Source organism: Nelusetta ayraudi, unplaced genomic scaffold, assembly GCF_046127955.1.
Source record: "Nelusetta ayraudi isolate G7.1 ecotype Tasmania unplaced genomic scaffold, CSIRO-AGI_Nayr_v1 ptg000090l, whole genome shotgun sequence".
Lineage (NCBI taxonomy): Eukaryota > Metazoa > Chordata > Actinopteri > Tetraodontiformes > Monacanthidae > Nelusetta > Nelusetta ayraudi.
Window position 1 is genome coordinate 1,634,760 of NW_027466140.1, and position 19,313 is coordinate 1,654,072.

Sequence of the window (19,313 nt, forward strand, 5' to 3'; positions counted from 1 at the left end):
TTGTAATGCGTTAACACTGACCATGAAGCGTAAAATTGCATTAAGAAAAGAAAGGAGAAAAAAAAGACACAGACTTAACGGAGACCCACACGACCTCATTTGTTCTAGTGTGGTCAAATATGCAGTTTTTAGATATTTTGACATATCTGAAATGTAATTATACAGCAATCTTTCACACACAAAAAAAGCACAATTGCACGTCTTACTTAGATTTAGCTAGCCAAATTAGACTTTTTGTCACAAGAAAAAGTAACTAGTCGGTATACATTAAAAAAAATGTTTAAATAAAAATTATTTTTTCATATTTTAATAACAAATGCAAAAAATATACAATTTTGTTCCAATAAAAAACTACCTGTTACCAGAATACAGTCATGAGTTATTACACTTGACATTTTAAAAGACGGAGACGACGCTCCACCGTCAAACCGGAAAAACAAACCCAGTACGCTTCCGTATTAGCATATTCTAATGCAGTTTAAAAAGCACACCCTTTATCCAATGAGAGCCGCTCGATTGTAATATTCTGGAACACCGAATGTCTTAACTGAGGGGGTGGCTCCTCTGCGTTCTTCCCGTCGTTTGCGTGTATGTGTGTGTTTTTTGACCAGCTGAAAATGGCGGCCCTAAGCGTCGAATCGTCTTAACTTTATCGCACAATAATAAACACAGCAATTTACACAAATGTTATAGCATAACATGGGAGGAAACTTCACGAAGAATCCTCGGACGCTTTAATCGGGAGGAGACTTTTTACCAGGGAGCCCATAACGCGCAGGTAACGATAAAGAATCTGAACTACTAGAGCCGTACGGGCTGCTAACGTCAGATAGCTAGCTAGCTAGCTTTGGCGCTAGCCGACCACTTATGAAAGGGATTGTCAAGTGAGGAAGCTTGACAAAGCCACACAATATAGCCGCGCGAGAAAACAGACGGACGGTGTTAGTGCTATTCTTTATAATCTGCCGTTATCCCAGCCCCGTTTTTTTGCCCTTTCACGGTGGCGTGACGTTAGTTGGATCTAAATGTTTTGTGTCGCTCCTCTTAGCTCGGTGGCTAAAGCAACACTTCAGACGCAAAGCTTAACGTTCGTCTCAACGCTCGTTTGGCTCGAGGCATAAAGATATACCTCGTTCAAACGAATTTTAAATGCTACGCTGGTAGTCGGTGTCTAACCGGGGTAACTTAATATTGCTGTCGGAACTCTTGTGTCCCTCCAGATACTATGGACGATCCGCATACACGGTACAGCAAACGCTTGGTGAGTAACTTGGAGCAAGCTGGCTCTTCTTTTGACGCTTGTTTACGTCTTCATGTTTCATTTTCGTTCACCCCCCCGGCCCGCAGTCTTTTTGCTCACGTTTTTAAACGGTGTGCGTGTGTGTATTTTAATCATTGCATTGTTCAAGTTTCTGTAAGCAAAACATGGTCATGGCATTGGACCCCCTTTGCTTTGTGTGCTACGTTAATTAGGGGTAATAAACTTGTCTGATGTCTTGAGGTTCACGAGGAAGTCAAGTTCACCGGCTAACCCGACAACAGTGGTTTTATGTTCTGTGCCGTGTCCTTGTTTCACCTCAAAGTTGCTCTCGACCGCAAACCGACGAACTCTCTTTTTTCGCATTTTGGGTTGCAGCAGAATAATATCGATAACTATAGTTTTGATAATTATGTGTTATGTGAATTGCATGTTTGCCCCTTTTCCTGAATGGAAATTCATACAATCGCATTTATTTATTTCCAGCAGTAACATCATCCGTAATGGTTTGCCCCCATACTATTGCCCCATAGATGTTAATAACTTTATGTGTTCAAGTTTTTTTTTCTTTATTACTGCTCGTCTCAAAAAAAAAAAAAAAATCCCAGGTTTATGATGATGTTTATTGTCATAGTTTATCTAACGCCACATTTATAGTGAGGTGATGGGGGTGGGGTGGTCTGAGAGAGTGGCGTGGTGGTGGTTGTTGTGCTTGATCCATCTGTCTAGTCAAGCAGCTCTGCATACGATGAATGAGCAAGAGTAAGGGGGGAGGCGGGCAGAGGGGGTTCACTGTGTGGAAGATTAACCCCGGCTTTTGTTGTGTCTTATTGTTTGGTTCCCACATGAACTGATTTGGTAGCTAGCTAAATGTTTATACTTGGCCGATTCATTGTTATTTTATCCCACGTCTTGGGTAAGAAGAATGTTATGACTGAATATTAGAAAATGGAAAATAAATATAGGGAATGTGAGATTTTTTTTTTTTTTTTCTTTAGTCACTAAGGGTTAAATCCTGGGGGTATTATGTCAAACCTGAGTTGTTTTGTTGTTTTTTTTTTAAGAACAAAGAAAAACACATTTCATACAACATTTTAAGTTGTTTTAAGCAAACTGCAGTCCACTTACCATTTACTGTTTGTTGTGTAGCGTACTGGTACGCGGCGTCGCTACCAGGACGATGGAATCTCAGATGACGAAATTGAAGGAAAGCGAACGTTTGACCTCAATGAAAAGTTGCAGTGTGCCAGGTTTAACTCTGACCTGATCAAGCACATGGAGGGTAAAGGTGAGTGCTTCTCACAGCTGATTAAAAGAGATGCTGAAATTTGTTTTTCATGCATTTTTTTTCTTGGTGAAATCTTTTTAGATTTCACATTTGAATACATACAGAGAGAAGGACTCAGGGACCCCATTATCTTTGAGAGAGGTGACGGCCTTGGTATACAGTAAGTTGTATTTGTTTACAATTTAATTGTAGATATTCTATTTTTAGATTTTAGGAACGTTTTGTACTTGTTACAAGACAAAACCTTAAAGAATCTCTCTCTGTTTTGCAGAATGCCAGACCCAGATTTCAGTGTGAGTGATGTCAATTTGTTTGTTGGTAAGTTCCATCCATCCATTCATTTTCTAATACTGCTATATTAAGGCAAGTACAGGGTGCAACCCTGGACACCATGGCTTCTTGTTTACTTGTGTTTCAGAAATGTTGGGTTTTTGAATTGCAATAGAACAGAATGAAAAAATTACATTATGTCAGAAATTCAACACTTCTAGTATTCTGAGTACTTTATGTCTTATAGTCACCTCTTTCCCACAATTTTTACTATTCACATGTAATTTTTATTTTATGCTTTCTCTTCGTTCGGCCACAAAATCTTGTTGCAGTCGAGCTGTTGTATTGAGGAAATCAATTTTTGGTTTCGATGCCTAAAAAAAAAAATCACTTGCTGAACCTCCTGTCAATGCTCTTGTAGGCAGTCGACGCATTGTAGACGTCATGGATGTGAACACACAGAAGGGAATTGAGATGTCAATGGCCCAGTGGCGGCGCTACTATGAAACACCTCCGTCCGAAAGAGAAAAACTCTACAATGTCATCAGCCTGGAGTTCAGCCACACACGGCTGGAGAACCTCGTCAAACGGCCCACTTCGGTGAGAGTTCACACAACTTCAGGATTTTAACAGGAATGTTTTTAAGTTGCCCTCAGTATTTTCAGAGTAGCATTTAGCCTTCAAAGTAAAGATGCTGGCAACTTTAAAATTGGTCCACACATACTGTCTTGAAATACAAGCATGTATTTTTTTCTCTCTAAACTATGAAGGTGGATCTCATTGACTGGGTGGACAATATGTGGCCCCGGCATCTCAAGGAGAGACAGAGGGACTCCACTAATGCTATTATTGACATGCATTATCCCAAAGTACAAAAGTGAGTAAAGCAGCAATATATTACCAGATATATTTCTGTTCCAGCTACAATATTATCATTTGAGTTAAGTTATGCAATTATAACCCATATGTTTTGTCATCCCTCCTGTATTCAGGTACTGTCTTATGAGTGTTCAGGGCTGCTTCACAGACTTCCACATCGACTTTGGGGGAACCTCAGTCTGGTATCACATTCTCCGAGGAGGAAAGGTCAGTTTGTGTGTAAGGATCAAAGATTTCTGTCAGTCGTCAATGCACCTGCATTCATTTATTCACACCTTTATTTGCGCTGCAGGTTTTCTGGCTGATTCCACCAACACCCCAGAACCTGGACATGTACGAGAACTGGGTTTTATCAGGAAAGCAGGGAGACATCTTCTTGGGGGACAAGTGTCATGACTGCCAGCGAATAGAGCTCAAGCAGGGCAACACCTTCATCATCCCATCAGGTTGGTTGCGGTACATTGTTGCTTTCACACATGCACAGAGACACGCATAAGACCCGCACAATGTCCTTGTGACGGGAAGCCTTGACAATATTGTGTCTTGTGCACTGCAGGGTGGATTCACGCTGTATACACCCCGGAGGACACCTTGGTGTTCGGTGGCAACTTCCTTCACAGCTTTAACATTCCCATGCAGCTCAACATCTACAGTATTGAGGATCGCACACGGGTACGTCCAAGCTCGTCTTCATGCTTTTATGATGCTGTACTTGCACCCTTTACACAAACTTTCGTAACAGTGAAGTGTTTCCAAGAGTTAACAATGACTCACTGACGCACCAAAGAAAAGCGGTGGTAAGATTAATAAAGTAAAAGTACTTAATTTAGTATTTAGTGTGAGTATTTGCTCTCACCATTAACATTTTTAATCCTAATTAATCTACTTGCAATTAACACATACCTTTGGAACAATTGCCGTCATGTGTATTAGAACTCTGTGTGGTATCTTATTTGATACTGATCGAAGTTGTGCGGTCAGTGTGTGTCTTTTTTGCGTGTGTAAAATAGAAGCTGCATCACTCCCAGTGCCCTCTCCTCCTTTAGGTACCAGCAAAGTTCCGCTACCCCTTCTACTACGAGATGTGCTGGTACGTCCTGGAGAGATACCTCTACTGCATGACCAACATCTCCCACCTGACCACAGAGTTCCAAAAGTACTCTTTAGGAATAGGTGAGGATGGGTGAACACAATAAAACATATTTTTTTGCTCTAAACATTTCCTTGCCGTCTCATCGACTTGCTAACACAAACTCTCCTCTCAGGTCTGAGCCAAACTGACCTCGAAGCCTACCATCAGAATGGCAACAACAGTACCAACGAAGATGACTCTGACTCTGAAGCGGAGAATGTGGAATTCAAGGAGGAATACAAAGAGCCTGATGCAACTCGGCTCGGCACTCTTAAACATGTGCTGACTACTTTTGAGTTGGAGGGACTGTGGAACCTTGTGGGGAAGCTGGAGGAGCTGCCGGCCAACAAAAAGTGCGTCCCTGCAGGCATCAGGAATCCCACAGCCCTGCTTAACGACGTGAAGGTTGGTGCTCTTTAAATAACATTTTTTATATCCACTTTATTTTTGAATAAACTTCCAGTGGCCTTTAATTACTAAAATGCTCAATATTTATTTAATTTTTTGTCTGTTTTATGCCCTATCCAGGCTGTTCTTAAGCAGCATTACAGTGATAATCCTAAATTGGCCTACACTGGAGAGCCCATAGTCAAGTGGCCTGAAAGGGTGAGTAGAATTCAGAAAATACTTGAGAATATTAATGATTCCACACTGTGCTCATTGTTTGAATTTTACTGTTTGACACTTTAAAATGTACAAAGAAGAGTTCCCACACACATGGCCATTTCTGAACTAGACCTTTTTTGATTTTGTTTAAATAAGGTCTGGTACTGAAACGTCGCAATAAATCCTGCAAGTTGGCCATGTGTGTGGGAACTCTTTTTTGTTTATTTTGGACTTAATTGTCACCCTCCGACGCATCTGACGAGGAAATAGATGTGCAAAGACTTTTGCCTTTTCTGACACTTTAAAATGTAAAATTTAAGCTTTCAATCTGTTTTGCTTTTTGCTAGTTTGCACGCTCTGACAAAAATGTGTTTTGATTCAACTAGCATTGCTTTTTGTGCTCTTGTTGCCTTTCCAGCCATCTTGGTACCACCCCCCAGCTGCGCCTCCCCAAGTCCTTTATCGTCCCCGCCTGGCCCCCACAATCCACAAGTCTCTCGCCAAGAAGCGCACCAAACGATGCTCCATCAACGCCCTGAGACGCCGACGGGTGAGGTGCAAACGCTGCTCGGCGTGCTGCAGGAAGGAGTGTGGCAACTGCCACTTCTGTCAGGACATGAGGAAGTTTGGTGGGCCAGGGCGCATGAAGAAGGGCTGCATCTTGAGACAGTGTTTAGCGGTGAGGCATCCATCGTGTTATTTTTGCTCGGTCTTTGTTTATCTGTTTTGACAGCACAAAGTTGCTCAAAAGGCTTCGGCTGAATGTATTTTCATGGACTATGGAACTCTTTATATTCATTCGTTCCTCCAGCCTGCCCTGCCGAACACAGCAAGGTGCGCCATATGTAGAGAAGGGGAGCATGATGAATCGAACCCAAGCACCTATTCGCTGATGGAGTGTACTGTCTGCTCACAGATTGTTCATCGTCAGTGCATCAAGGTACCAGCTTCAAATGTCTTACAAAAGTTGTTTACTACTCGCCCACTGAATCTATGTCACTCGTACGTAAATCATTGTAAGAACGAAACACCGAACCTTTTGTGGCTTCTCTTTTCAGGATCCCGGTGAAGGCAAGATCAACAAGGATTTGCCGAGCTGCTGGGAATGTCCCAAATGTTACCAAGGAAAAGACTCGGCATCATCGGTACTCAAATGCATCTTAGTTCAGAGAAGTCATCTTTTGTGGTGCAATCCACTCCCCACTCATCACGCTACATTGTTCTTAATCTTGACGGGTTCTGTTTTGAGCAGCTGGCCACATTTGAATTTCCCTCGGGGATAAATAAAGTACAACAGTCAGTCAGTCAGTCAATCAATCAATCAATCTTCATCGAATTACAACAGGAAGAATGTTGTTGACACAGTGGAACCTGTCCAGTGCTCCTTGCCTCTTTCTTTCTCTGTTTTACTCTTTGGTCTTTTTGGCGCCGCTGCTCTATCGCAAGCATACATGTACTAGTGAGCTTTCTGGGAAACAGAAGGTGTTTGAAGTGTTGCGATAATGAAGTGAAGTGTGCAAGAGGGTGTTGGGTAGCTTACCAAATTTATATCGAGGTAGGTGTGCTGCCTCAGCTGACTTTTAGTGAATTAGAAAAATGACTTTGAAACTTTGTAGCTTCAAGGTGTAAAACTTACCAGTAGTTACAGGCGCTTGAGCAATACACATGCAGCCAAAAGTTAATGCAAAATGTTTGTATTGACCTTCCAAGTAAATTGCTTTTATTTTGAAAGTGGGCTCATGCTGCCTAAGTCCCATCTGAATATGTACAGTGACCCCAAAATAAAAAAGAGCAGTTTCTGATATTAATTAATGTTTCTGTCGTAACCACAACAGTCTTCCAGTGATGAGGAGAGCGAAGAGTCGGACAGTTCGTCTTTCTTGCCACCATCAAAACTTGCCAATCGGGAAGGCATCGGCGTGGAAGAAGCGAGCAGACGAGGCAAAAGTAGGAGACCCCCGTCTCGACCCACAGCACCCCCACCGTCTCAGAAACTGCTACTGCAACACCAACAGAACCGTAAAAGAGCAAGTGCTCTGGAGCTTAGACTAAAAAAAAGGGTAGGTGAAGATGCAGATTATGACATTTTCTGAATTCTCTTTCGTGTTTGTAAATCTTCTTCTTTCAAGTTCATTTGAAGGGGGAAAATGTTTTTTTTCATTTTTCTCTGATTTCTGAACTTTCTGTTTTATTTCAGATAAAACTGGAGCGCTCCAAACTCTTAGCGGTAAGCTGTTCATAAAATGGTCATTAATCATGGAGATAAAAAATAATATCACATTTTATTGCTTAAAGGCTAGTACGGAGAGTCACCGTATGAAAATCATCAATAAATAACTGGTAAATGTATCTTTACCTGATAAAGCCTCATCTTTTTTCTCGACCTCTCTTTTGCAGCAAAAGCAGTCCCGTCTTGATCGTTCTCCCAGGCTGATGGGATCCAAGATGATGTCCCGGCTCCACGCTCAAACAAGTCGACTTTCTCAGGGCAGAAGCCAGGGCTCCCCTGGCCACGGCTCCATCGGAGGGTCACTGCAGCACCGGCAGTCCCCCCACAGCTTGGTACTCGAGCCAAAGGGGGAGGCTCGCCGGGGGCGGGGCAGAGGGGTGAGGTTGCGAGGAGGAGGAGCGGGGAGAGGAATCTTAAGCCATGGGGAGTTGAAGGAGGACGAGAGCGATGACAGCAGCACCACCAGCACCAGCAGCAGCAGCGACGACGAGGAGGAAGAGCGGGGACACAACGGCGTGCGGGGATTGGACAAAGAGAACCAGCCACAGGTCAGGCTTGGCGTCCTGGCAGCCAAAGAAGAAGACGAGGACGAGAGCGAGTCGGGGAACCAAAACGACGCGGAGGGCGACGATGACGAAGAGACGCAGCAGGACGGTAAAACGGGAGCAAAAGACGGCTCATGTTTCAAAGTCACGCTCCTGAAGCCCTCCAGGGCCAAGCAGGACTCCTCGGCCATCGTCCCGAAGTTGGAGGCCGTTGCTTCCCAAACTGCCGCTTCAACGATACACAATCAGAGCAGAGCCCTTGCCAGACCCCCCATCAGAACCCGCGGGCCCTGCCCCGGCCAAAACTCCAGCAGGCACGCGCCACCACAGACTCGCAGCGAACATGCCGTCGGCCGAAGCTCCCGCCCCGACAGGACCGAGTCCTCCAAACGAACAAAGACGAGCCGGCCGGGCAAACTGAGCAACGGCGCCTCCTGCTCCTCGTCGTCCGAGCTTCCGCACCTTCGGGTGCCCCTGTCGGCGCTTCAGGAGGGAGGCAGCGAGGCCGAGAGGGAGAACGGAGGGAGCGGTCCTGGCTGCGAGAGGGAGGTGTGGGTGTCTGTCTTCCGCTACTTGAGTCGAGCAGACCTTTGCGTGTGCATGGCCGTCTGCAAAAAATGGTACAAATGGTGAGAGCCTTCAGATATACCACTGTTCTCCCCAGCACATCTCCAACCACACCACCTTCATAACTTTGTCAGGAAGTCAAATGATGTCATCAGGTTTTTGCTTCTGAAAGTGTTTTTGTTTTCACTGACAGTTGACAGCAGCTGTATTAACCGAGCTCGACATATTCATTTTTTTGTTCATTATCTAGATCGTTTTTTTCAGTTTAGATAAGTTTATATATTAATTTGCCAAAGAGTTAAAGCCTCTTTCTGGCTTATCTTCTAATGGTCTGGTTGGAAATACTCTTTGGGAAAGCAAACTACATCTAGAGACGGCAACGCTTTTGTCAATAGAATGCTTTTTGATTAATGTAAAGCGTGGAATCAACTTTGTGTTGGCTGACGGAGGATGTAGTCTGGGTGTTGTGCTGTGGTCAGTCAGTCAGGCAGGTGGTGTAGACCACTGAGCTGTCCTCATCAACTGGAGCAGGTCTTCCAGCCTCTGGTGTACTGCATAATTATTACACAGTGCTTTAGAAGTTAGCCACCTGTTTTAGAGTTAACTGGGCTCTTTGTCACAGAGCCTCCCCACCCTCTCCCCAAGCACCATGTTATGTCATGTAGCCCGGGGATAATTAATTGATAGATAGGTAAATAAATAAATATGTTTGTATATGGATAGAATAAAATGGGTTAACATGTTCATATGTTTGTTCGTAGGTGCTTAGACAAGCGACTTTGGGCGCGGATCGACCTGAGCATCAAACGCACCGTGACTCCTCAGGCCCTCACTGGCATCATAAAGAGACAGCCAGTTACGCTCGACCTGTCCTGGACCAACATCTCCAAGAAGCAGCTGAATTGGCTTGTTGGTCGGCTGCCTGGTATGTCATATTGGAACAGAAAAAGTGTCAGTTTTATTGGATGGAATGACATTTAGAGTCAAGTTTTCAAATTTGGAATAGATGCATGTTTGCACCACTAATATTTGGACTCTAATGCTGATGGTAAACGATGAGATCTTTTGGTTTTTCTTGCAGGGCTGAAAGAATTGATGGTGGCAGGTTGCTCCTGGTCGTCTATCTCGGCTCTCTGCTCATCTGACTGCCCTCTCCTGCGCTCCCTAGACCTGCGGTATGCAGATGGGGTGAAGGACTCTCAGATCAGGGATCTGGTGACACCCCCAGGTGAGAAAACCTAGTACCTCACGTAGTTATCCAGCAAAGTAACATTGTCCCCTTCCACCATACACATTACTGTGCTTCTGTACTTTGCTTGCCTACTTCCTGTCCATTGTCTTGTCCCATTTCCTGTCATAAAACTTACAAAATCACTCTCCGTTGGATGCCAGGCTGTGACAATCGCAGTCAGTTGCGGACGATGCAGTGTTTACGGCTGGCCGGTCTGGACATCAGCGACTCCACCCTGCGCCTGGTGATCCGCCACATGCCACATTTAACAAAACTGGACCTGTCCCACTGTAACAGCCTCAGTGACCACTCCATTAACCTGCTGACTGCAGTGGGCTCGTCCACTCGAAACACGCTGTCTGAACTCAACCTCGGAGGTAAGCAGCTCACTGAGGGAAGTCAAGCCCACTTATGCAATTGTGTATATGTGTGTGTATTTACCTTGTGTTTTAATGATGGATTGGATTTATACAGCGCTTTTCTAGGCACTCAAAGCACTGTACATTCTTTGTTTGTCCCCCTGTCTCTCTGCAGGCTGCAGTAAACTAACAGACACGTGTCTAAAGTATCTCCGCCGCCTGTCGTGCATCTCGCTACTCGACCTGCGAGGCTGCAAAGGTGTTTCCCGGAAGGCCTGTGAGGCCTTTATCTCTGAGCTGTCCATTAACACACTCTATTGTTTGTCAGATGAAAAACTCATCCAGCGGATATCATAAGCACCTGCCTCATCTGACTGCAAAGTGTGACGGTGACAGTGCAGTGGCGAGAGCGTCGATCCACATGTGATTCTGGGGGAGCGAGAGACACGTTTACATGCACCTGTTACACATAAGAAGAAGGGTGTGGTCTAAACTGGGAGAGCTTACTCACATAACTGGTATTGGTGGAAGGGTTAATCGCAGCTGGAACATTATTTCTTTTCAATATTAAATACATCCCCCCCCTCCCCTCCCCCAGTGTACCCAAAAAAAAGAATCTCAGGAGTTTTTTCTATGTTCTTTTAAGAACAGTTTGTGGCAAAGGCAAGATATTGTTTGCTCCCCCCCGCCCCCTTTTATTGCTTGGAGGAGGCAAACATGTCTGATCTATTGGTTGTGTCCTACACATCCTTTGAATTACCCAGTGTTCAGCTTTTCTTGGGTTAGATGCCATTCAAGACTCCCTTCCTGAGTTTCATCCTAAAAGTTACATTTCTCTTGCTGACAAAGTCTTAATTAATATCTGGGTTAGTTTAACTACAATTTACATCTGGGTGCTCCAAATAGAATTTCTTTTTTTAAGCATACATTTATTTAAGAAGCTACATGTTCAGTGGTTTCTAACATCTAATTTATGCACAACATTCATGCTTTAATTGTTTTTCTTCTTTTGTGATCCACTGGGACAGCCTGTGTGGACCAGTTGCACACTTAGTGCGATGACTGGGGTGCTACTGTACTCCGGGGGAGTCCTTAATAAGCATACCTGGATATGAGGTGTATAAGAAGAGACAGTGTGAGAAGGCAATCAGAACAACAAGACCTCACCTTGTCAAAGGGCGGGTTGCATTAAATGTTTGGGGGAAGCCATGAGGTCATGGCTGAATGGTGCAACTTCAGACGACAGTTAGACTTCAGGTGCTATTATTTCCAAACTCCTTTTGTTTCGTATTTGTACAAAGATAAGATTTAGAGCAAACTTCTTAATATTCTAGATGGAACCTCTACCCGCATCCTCTTTGATAAACTTTGCGTTTCATTGATTGAAAGAAGAAAAAAAGTATCTGCTTTTGACCGGATTTCATGACTTTTTGGATTTCAGTTCAGAGATGTATGCTTATGTTTGGGCCCGTTTTCTTTTTTTTTTTTTTTTTTTTTGCTTACCTCTGTTTTTCCGACATGGTTCTCTATCAAGTCTCCATGACTGCTCTTCTGGACGTAACCATTGAAATGAATATAAATATATACTTTTGTGTAAACGTGTTCTCTTTTCGAGTTTCAAGACGGGGATCCTGTAGCATTGTAATTATTTTCAGAAGCCTTTTTCACTTTATTTTATTTGTGTTATTTTTCAAGAAAAAAATAAAAAATAATAAACTGTGTGTTGTTGTCGTCGTCAGTAGGGAGGCCTTTTAAAACTTAACCGTTCACATTATGGACCCCACTGAAGTGGTGCCTGACTTTGCTCACGATGCTACTCGTGTTGTGAGTCCGTGTTGACCGTCAGCCCCACCCAGTTCCTCTCCATAACCTGGAAACTGTGACGCCCATATCAATAAATAAACGCTGCTACAGCTGTTACTTGACAGTTACAAAATTGCGTTTGGACAGGGCTACAACTAATTGGGATCGTAGTGATCATTAGTGCTGATGCGGTATGGGGTAGGGAAAATGTCGAACACCGACTCGATTGTTCCCAACCTGATTGACATGGACACGAAACTAATATAGAGGCCGCATCTCGTTTTATTTTGACAGCCCCGTTGCGACCCAACGAACGGCAGTGGGGTAGCTTTTTGGCGCTAACGGTTAACAGCGGCGGTCAAAGCAATTTATGCAATTTCTTCAACGCAGCTACCATGTGGTAAATGAGCGTAATTTGGGGGTTGCTGGTTAAATTAGCTGTCTTGAATCGTATACGATGAGAAACGGGTGCAAAGACGAACGGGAAGCGTTGTTGTTATTAGCCAGCTAGCTCGACTAGCGTCTAGTTAACGTTAACTACATCAAATTAGTGGGCTGAGTTAGCCCACGTAGCTAACTCAGCCCACTAATTTAAAAAGGCACGCACGACACTTGTCTGTCCACCTATGGTCAACTACGAACAGAACTAACTTGCTGACTGAATTTTTTTCCATTGACACACTTTGAACACTCGGATTTTACGCTGTTTTTTCTATAAACTCGGCTAGCTTGCTAACAAGCTCGATGCTATAGTCCGTTGGGGTGTCAGTGCAATCTGTTGGCTGCCGTAGTCACCCTGCAAACATTGCTTTAACATTGTTCTACCGTCAAGTGGACGACAACCATGGCCCAGGAGGCATTTCCCCTGCATTTTCTCGTTTGGAACAATCAGTATCTGGAGCTCGACCGAGAGCTACAGAAGACGGAGGTAAAAGAGAGATGTTTATTTTATTTTGTAGCTGGCGGGTGTTGTTTCATTTACATGCGTTTGATAGCGTCGCACTGCATTGCGCTGATGCTGCTCCCGTGTTTTTGGCTACGCAGCAGGATGTGGAGCGCCTGGATCCGAGGGGGCGCACCCCACTGGAGCTGGCTGTGTGTCTGGGCCACATGGAATCTACCAGGGTTCTGCTCAGGCACTCCTCAGACCCCACATACTGCAACGCCCAGGGCTGGACCAGTGAGTTGTGTGTCTTGGTTCTGTAGTTCCACATGTATGAAGTGGACGCGCCCGCTGAAAGAGTCAATTTTGTGTGTCCAGTGTTGCAGGAGGCTGTGAGCACCGGGGACCCTGAGCTTGTTCAGCTGGTGCTGCAGTACAGAGACTTCAAGCGCGCTACAGAGAGGCTTGCGGGCATCCCAGAGCTGCTCAGCAAACTGAGACAGGTAGAACTTGTTCACAGCCGGTGGCGAGAGCAAAATCTCCAAAGCAGCTCACACATTTTTCCGTTGCCCAAGTCACACTTTAGTATTTAGAAATTATTTGTTTAAAAAGCATGTTTTGTTTGTTCTGCTGTGTCACTGTTGACAAGTATGACGTCTGATTTAGTAAGGTTGCTCAGATGGAAAATATGTGACCATAAACCGTGTTCAATGACTTTCAAGTTTGGTTCAGTTTGGTTCAAAAAAGGCTTCCTTGGCGTTTTCCAGGCCAGAGATTTCTATGTGGAGATGAAGTGGGAATTCACCAGCTGGGGTGAGTCCATTTCCTGACTGCTCCATCACAGAGGTCAGTTTCAGCACCGCACTAGTTGGACAGCTCCCCCCCTGAGCAGCTGTCGCTCAGCAGAAACATGTGATTGTTTATTTCAGGAGGTTGGCAGACACAACACTGATTCATGTAACACACAACCCAATGCAATACACTGCTAGACTGCTGAAACCATGTGGATTGGATTGACTGTACAGGATTATGTGATTGCGAATGCTTTGCCTTGTACAGTTAATTACGTAATTTGTAAAAATCACTTGACACCAGCCAGCATTTGCAGTAAAAAAAACAACAGTATTTTTTTCTATATTTTAGCAGTCTCTTTTGCTTTCTGTATGACAAATGGGGGTGGGAGTCGCTAGGTACCTGACGATTCAATTTGAGTCCGATTCAGAGGGCTACGATGCAAATAATCGCGATTAATCGAGAATCGCGATTTATCACGATTCATATATATCTGTATATCCAAAGCATGTAACATACCGCGGAACAACAGAGTCCCAATAGACTTTGTAATTGGCCTTCCCTTTGCGACTGTATCGGCAGCTTTGTTCTGGTGTGGGGGGGATGGTTGTCTGGTTTGGAGTAAACCCAAAATGAATGCATGCCACATGCTGCCTTTAAATCCCAAAGGAACTGGTCAAATTCGTTTTTCCAGTCATCTTCAATGCCGTGTGTGTGTCGGTGTCTCGTCTCATGAGTTGGTCTGGATCTGCGTGCTTGTGTGTCATGTGTGCGTCACCTTAAACGGTCCAGTACGACGCTGAAATGCGGTCGCACATGAATTTCCGGCCTTATTAAAAACAAACAAAAAAAAATTTGTGAATCGATTCTTATTTGGCAATGTCATGATTGCGATTCATCTAAGAATTGATTTTTTTCCCCCCACCCCTAATGACAAATACTTCATGTAAAACAAAAATCATTCTTCCTTAGTGCCCTTGGTGTCAAAGGTGTGTCCCAGTGACGTCTACCGGGTCTGGAAGAGTGGCTCTTGCCTGAGAGTGGACACCACCCTTCTGGGTTTCGAACACATGACCTGGCTGAAAGGCAGGCGCAGTTACATCTTCAAAGGCGGAGGTGCGTTTGCTTCAGAAACTTTGTCGCTTACGCCCGACCCCTTCGTCGCACGCGCTCTTCATGTTTTTTGTGGCCGGTGACCCCCCCCCCCCCCCCCCCCCCCCCCCCCCGTCTTCCCAGATGATGGGGCCGTGGTGATGGAGGTGGACCACGAGAAGCAGGTGGTGTACACGGAGCCGCTCGTGTTGTCTCCCCGCGACGCGCCCTCCCTCCTGGCGGCCATGCAGCCTTCGCAAGAGAACACGGCGCAGAGGCTCACCTCCCCCATCGTCTCCACGCAGCTGAACACGCGCAACATTGCCTTTGAACGGTAACAAACCTCCTTTTAATTTTCTTAGCATTTTCATTCCAGCTGAAAAAAAAAGTCTCGATTCGAACTCCTTGTTCAGGAATAAATCGGGCATATGGGGCTGGCGTTCTGAGAAGAGTGAGGTGGTCAGTGGGTACGAAGCCAAGGTCAGTGAGCTCTATAAGTTTTCGAGGGTTTTACAGTGTCTAAATAATGCAGAATCCTAAAGCATTACGGTCATTTTGAGTTGATTGAAAAATATTGCTGAAAGTATGCTATATAGCCCTGGATGTACTGTCCTGTTCAGGTGTACAGTGCCACCAACGTGGAGTTGGTCACTCGGACAAGGACAGAACATCTGTCAGACCAGGACAAGTCAAGGAGCAAAGGTAAACACATACACACAAAGTCTTTGTCGTGTAGTTGTAAGGAAAAATAATCTCAATTTGCACAACACTGAACTTTTTCTGAATCTAATTTCAATCTGCTCTCAGGCTGTAAGACTCCTCTGCAGTCTTTTCTGGGGATTGCTGAACAACATACGGCTTACAACGGGGTAAGATTCAGCCTTTTTCTTTCTCCAACAGCCGTCTGCCACGGTTTATCATTCATTCTGCTCAGCATTCTTTTTCTTGCCTTTGTCAGAGTAACGTGTCTCAGTGCGCCAGTCCTCACAACCCCACGGCCATCACGGCGGAGGAATACTTCAACCCGGAGTTCAACCTGAACGATCGCGACATCGGCCGTCCCGTCGAGCTTGCCAGTAAAGTCCAGAAGTGAGACGCTGCCGTGGGAGCACGCAGGATTAATGTCGCTCGCTCTAAATTCAGCTACTTTGATGCAGCTGCTTCTCCTCCTCTCAGTCGGTCCCATCTGATTCCTCTCCAGGTTTAAAGCGACTCTGTGGTTAAGCGAGAGCCACCCTCTGTCCCTGGCGGAGCAGGTGACGCCCATCATAGACCTCATGGCTATTTCAAACGCACACTTTGCCAAGCTTCGCGACTTCATCACTCTTCGCCTGCCGCCTGGCTTCCCCGTCAAGATCGGTGGGTCCGAGACGTTGCACGGACGCGTTTGTTAGCCGGACTCCAAAAACTGACGTGTCTGTTCACTTTGTCCCACGCACAAATCTCTTCCCTCCTTGTTATGCAATGCAGAGATTCCACTCTTTCACGTGCTCAACGCCAGAGTGACCTTCAGTAACCTGTGCGGCTGCGACGAGCCTGTCAGCTCGGTGACGGTTCACCAGCCAGAGGACACCGGAGAAGCCGGTAGCTGCTGTGGACTTTCGTTTTGTCTTTCGCTTTTCCGACTACGAGGATCGCAAAACGCTGTAATACTGTCAAACCTCAGGTCATTCCCCGCCACCCTTCCACTGCGAGGTGGATCCCTCCGTGTTCGAGCCGCCGGCGGACTACGCCACCCTGGGCCCGGGCCGCAGCGAGCCAATGAGGGACGAGGACGACAACCTGCTGCAGTTCGCCATACAGCAGAGCCTGCTGGATGCCGGCACAGAGAGCGACCAGGTCAGATCTCCTGGAGCCAAGCTGGTCTGCCTGCCGTGGAACTCCTCTCTTTGTTTTTACTGCGTCGTTGCCTGGTTAATCAACCGGGTAAAACGTGGACATCTGGAATCTTTCAGGTGACCATCTGGGAAGCCCTGACCAACAGCCGCCCGATGCCCCAGAGTCCAATGTACGAAGAAGATTCTCAGCTTGAGAGGTGAGCCGCTATTACCTGACTTCTCCATTTACAAAGAATTTTAGTCTAGAAATGTAGTATTTTAGAACAATTGTTTCTTACAAGCAAACATTAAAGAGAAGAAGAAGAGAGAATTATTTTCATTTTAGTAAATATGAAACAAAAAACAAAAGAGTGATTGTTATGTAGATAATAGTCCAGGTTGGATCCTTTCACTCATGAAAAAAATAGATAGAAGAACAAACCCATGAAAGCGCAGTCATGCGAAGTGCAGATGTGACTAGTTAACAGAGTGCATTATTTACTGGAAGAAATCAGTAAATAAAAATAATGTTATAATAATTCATTATGTAAGATTCGGAACTGCTGTGGAAATCCCTGCGCAGGATGAACCTTGTGGAAGAAGCGTTGAGTCATGGAAGCAGCCAGGTTTTGTCAGGCAAAAAAGGGCTGTGAGTTTTAACAGAGAAGCACCTTCAAGTAGTTCCACTCCGGCTCCGTCGTAATTCTCTCTCATCCGGGTGTGCACCTGTGGCTTGCGATGTAATTTAATTAAAGCTGCCTAAATAGAGCTCAGTGATTAGCCCTCTCTCCGTGCGCTCTCGCGGGATCGACGAATCCCAGTCATCCATTAATTAAGCTCAGCAGTGAAATGTTCCCATTAAGACATAGATTGGTTTAACTCGTGTAATTCATCTTTCTGCGCTTTTGTTCCCGCTTTATTTTATTTTTTTTAAGGGCAATCCAGGAGTCTCTTTCTATCTCGCTAGCCAGCAAAGAGGGAGAGGACACGGCTGACCCCAGCCAGCTATCCTCCGTGTCGCCCTTGGAGCCCGCCGCCACCTCCCCCCTGTCCTACAGCGCGGTGACAGACCGGCGGCTCTCGGGCCACTTGAGCGCAGCGTCGAGTTTTGACGAGCAGCTGCGAATGGCCATGGAGCTGTCGTGTCAGGAGCAGGAAGAGATGGACAGGTGAGAGCGATCAGCCTCTGCTGAGGTTAGTCCCGTCCTAAATGCTCAGATGACCAATGAGATTTCTGGGGGACGCGGGACAGAAGCCATAGAGTTTGTGTTTCTGTCCTCTATCTGGAAATGAAGAAGTACGTCTTGGACCTGATGTTGTCCGCCACAACCCGTCTTGATGACCAAAAAAACGAAACATTTCGTAATTGTCACTAATCACTAAATAAATCTGAGAAAATAGGACAGTGATTTCAGACTGTTTCTGGAGAACCTACATTTAAAATTGCAGTTGTTGTGCATTTTCTGTGCGTTTCCTGTAGGCAACAGAGGGAGGAAGAAGACGAGCTGGAAAGGATTCTGCGGCTGTCACTCACTGAGAAATAACGTCCCAACAGCAACAATGGTGTGGTCTTCATCAAAGAGAAGCGCTCTTAATTTATTCAGCTTTATTTAATTTGCTCTTTTTTTAAACCCTTAGCTGTTAGATTATTACAGATATTCTACTGTTGTTCCTCACATGAAGGGCAAGCATTTCAAAGACAGCAGGTGGCAGTGAGATGAATTCAAAGATGTTTACAACAGGTGCTCCAGTAAAGGAGACAAAAGAGAGTCTTTTTTATTGAGCATTTTTCACTGTTTTAATGTCTTTGAAGACACTTAAAACCTATAACACGGTCCATAATAATGGCGAGACGTAAAGAACACAGTCTTGATGGAATAACTATGGAATTAAGATGTGATTATAACGTTTGAAACATTTATGTTGGCATACTCCTATGTGTGAAAATAAAGAAAATGTTCAATCTAAATTTTGTTTTGTGAACAAGTTCAAACAAAGGAACGACTTGTATTCTACAAAGTTGTCATACAAAAATGTGGTCAATGCCGCAATAGTTTGCTTCTTCAGTATTACTGTTGAGAAATTAAAAGGAAAAAAATATGAAAGTTCGCAGTGTCACATGTTAGGCTGCAATAATAATTCTTTAAAATAGAGCTTAGCTGTGTAATCCTCAATCAACAGTGCTGTTACAATTCTGGTGTCAACCGGTAAAATTCTGGTTGCTTGCCTGCAAGTCAATGAATTCTACATTTTTATTTATTTATTTTTAAATATTTCGAAGTAGAAAAATTAAATGATGTTCCTCTAAAGAAATCCTATTTCTGTGGGACTGAAAGGGTGAATACTATTTGGGTCACAGTGTTTATTGCTTCTTCTTTTTTTTTTAAAACACTTTGATGACCTTTGAAAACCAAATAAGAGACACTGTTCAGATCAGCATCTATTGAGAGGCAACCTTTGCACAATGAAAGATGAACTCATTATCAAATAAAACAGGCGGGTCTGCTTATCGGACGGATCCAGTTTAAATCTGCGTTCCGATCTCCATTCTGCTGTAGCAG

The 19,313-nt window shown here is 44.7% G+C and overlaps 2 protein-coding genes and 1 long non-coding RNA gene across 6 annotated transcripts; 2 read left to right on the forward strand and 1 right to left on the reverse strand.

The window, feature by feature from the left end:
• The first annotated feature begins 511 nt into the window (after nucleotides 1-511).
• On the forward strand, nucleotides 512-11,963 carry kdm2ab (lysine (K)-specific demethylase 2Ab). Its single transcript, XM_076046424.1, has 23 exons — nucleotides 512-778; nucleotides 1,221-1,261; nucleotides 2,408-2,546; nucleotides 2,628-2,706; nucleotides 2,818-2,864; nucleotides 3,238-3,416; nucleotides 3,587-3,693; nucleotides 3,809-3,902; nucleotides 3,988-4,141; nucleotides 4,252-4,367; nucleotides 4,742-4,868; nucleotides 4,961-5,232; nucleotides 5,356-5,433; nucleotides 5,852-6,112; nucleotides 6,245-6,373; nucleotides 6,492-6,578; nucleotides 7,269-7,493; nucleotides 7,631-7,660; nucleotides 7,831-8,837; nucleotides 9,537-9,700; nucleotides 9,857-10,003; nucleotides 10,168-10,383; nucleotides 10,541-11,963. Exons 2-23 carry the CDS (start codon nucleotides 1,226-1,228, stop codon nucleotides 10,720-10,722), a joined length of 3,876 nt encoding a protein of 1,291 aa, XP_075902539.1. The 5' UTR covers nucleotides 512-778; nucleotides 1,221-1,225; the 3' UTR covers nucleotides 10,723-11,963.
• A 351-nt stretch (nucleotides 11,964-12,314) lies between these two features.
• On the forward strand, nucleotides 12,315-18,721 carry ankrd13d (ankyrin repeat domain 13 family, member D). Of its 4 annotated transcripts, none has more exons than XM_076046426.1 (17): nucleotides 12,315-12,568; nucleotides 13,001-13,096; nucleotides 13,216-13,348; nucleotides 13,430-13,554; nucleotides 13,819-13,864; nucleotides 14,816-14,959; nucleotides 15,080-15,269; nucleotides 15,349-15,415; nucleotides 15,556-15,637; nucleotides 15,743-15,804; nucleotides 15,894-16,024; nucleotides 16,137-16,294; nucleotides 16,406-16,519; nucleotides 16,602-16,774; nucleotides 16,891-16,970; nucleotides 17,688-17,921; nucleotides 18,233-18,721. In XM_076046426.1, exons 1-17 carry the CDS (start codon nucleotides 12,539-12,541, stop codon nucleotides 18,294-18,296), a joined length of 1,929 nt encoding a protein of 642 aa, XP_075902541.1. In that variant the 5' UTR covers nucleotides 12,315-12,538; the 3' UTR covers nucleotides 18,297-18,721. The 4 variants fall into 4 exon arrangements, with proteins under 4 accessions (XP_075902541.1, XP_075902543.1, XP_075902540.1 ...); XM_076046425.1 differs by having other exon boundaries at nucleotides 12,317-12,568; nucleotides 13,213-13,348; XM_076046428.1 differs by having other exon boundaries at nucleotides 12,316-13,096.
• Nucleotides 18,722-19,011: 290 nt separating this feature from the next.
• LOC142901777 (uncharacterized) lies at nucleotides 19,012-19,310 on the reverse strand. The gene is made up of 2 exons (XR_012929002.1): nucleotides 19,164-19,310; nucleotides 19,012-19,120 (listed from the first exon to the last, which is right to left on the reverse strand). It is a non-coding gene; the product is annotated as an uncharacterized LOC142901777 (long non-coding RNA).
• Nucleotides 19,311-19,313: the final 3 nt, after the last annotated feature.

Coding starts and splice junctions, on each gene's coding strand:
- kdm2ab (XM_076046424.1), top strand. CDS start 1,226: ATGGACGATCCGCATACACGGTACAGCAAACGCTTG. Junction 3,903..3,987: donor ACATTCTCCGAGGAGGAAAG/GTCAGTTTGTGT, acceptor TTTGCGCTGCAG/GTTTTCTGGCTGATTCCACC. Junction 7,661..7,830: donor AGCGCTCCAAACTCTTAGCG/GTAAGCTGTTCA, acceptor TCTCTTTTGCAG/CAAAAGCAGTCCCGTCTTGA.
- ankrd13d (XM_076046425.1), top strand. CDS start 12,539: ATGCAATTTCTTCAACGCAGCTACCATGTG. Junction 13,097..13,212: donor GAGAGCTACAGAAGACGGAG/GTAAAAGAGAGA, acceptor TTGGCTACGCAG/CAGGATGTGGAGCGCCTGGA. Junction 15,638..15,742: donor GGACAAGTCAAGGAGCAAAG/GTAAACACATAC, acceptor ATCTGCTCTCAG/GCTGTAAGACTCCTCTGCAG.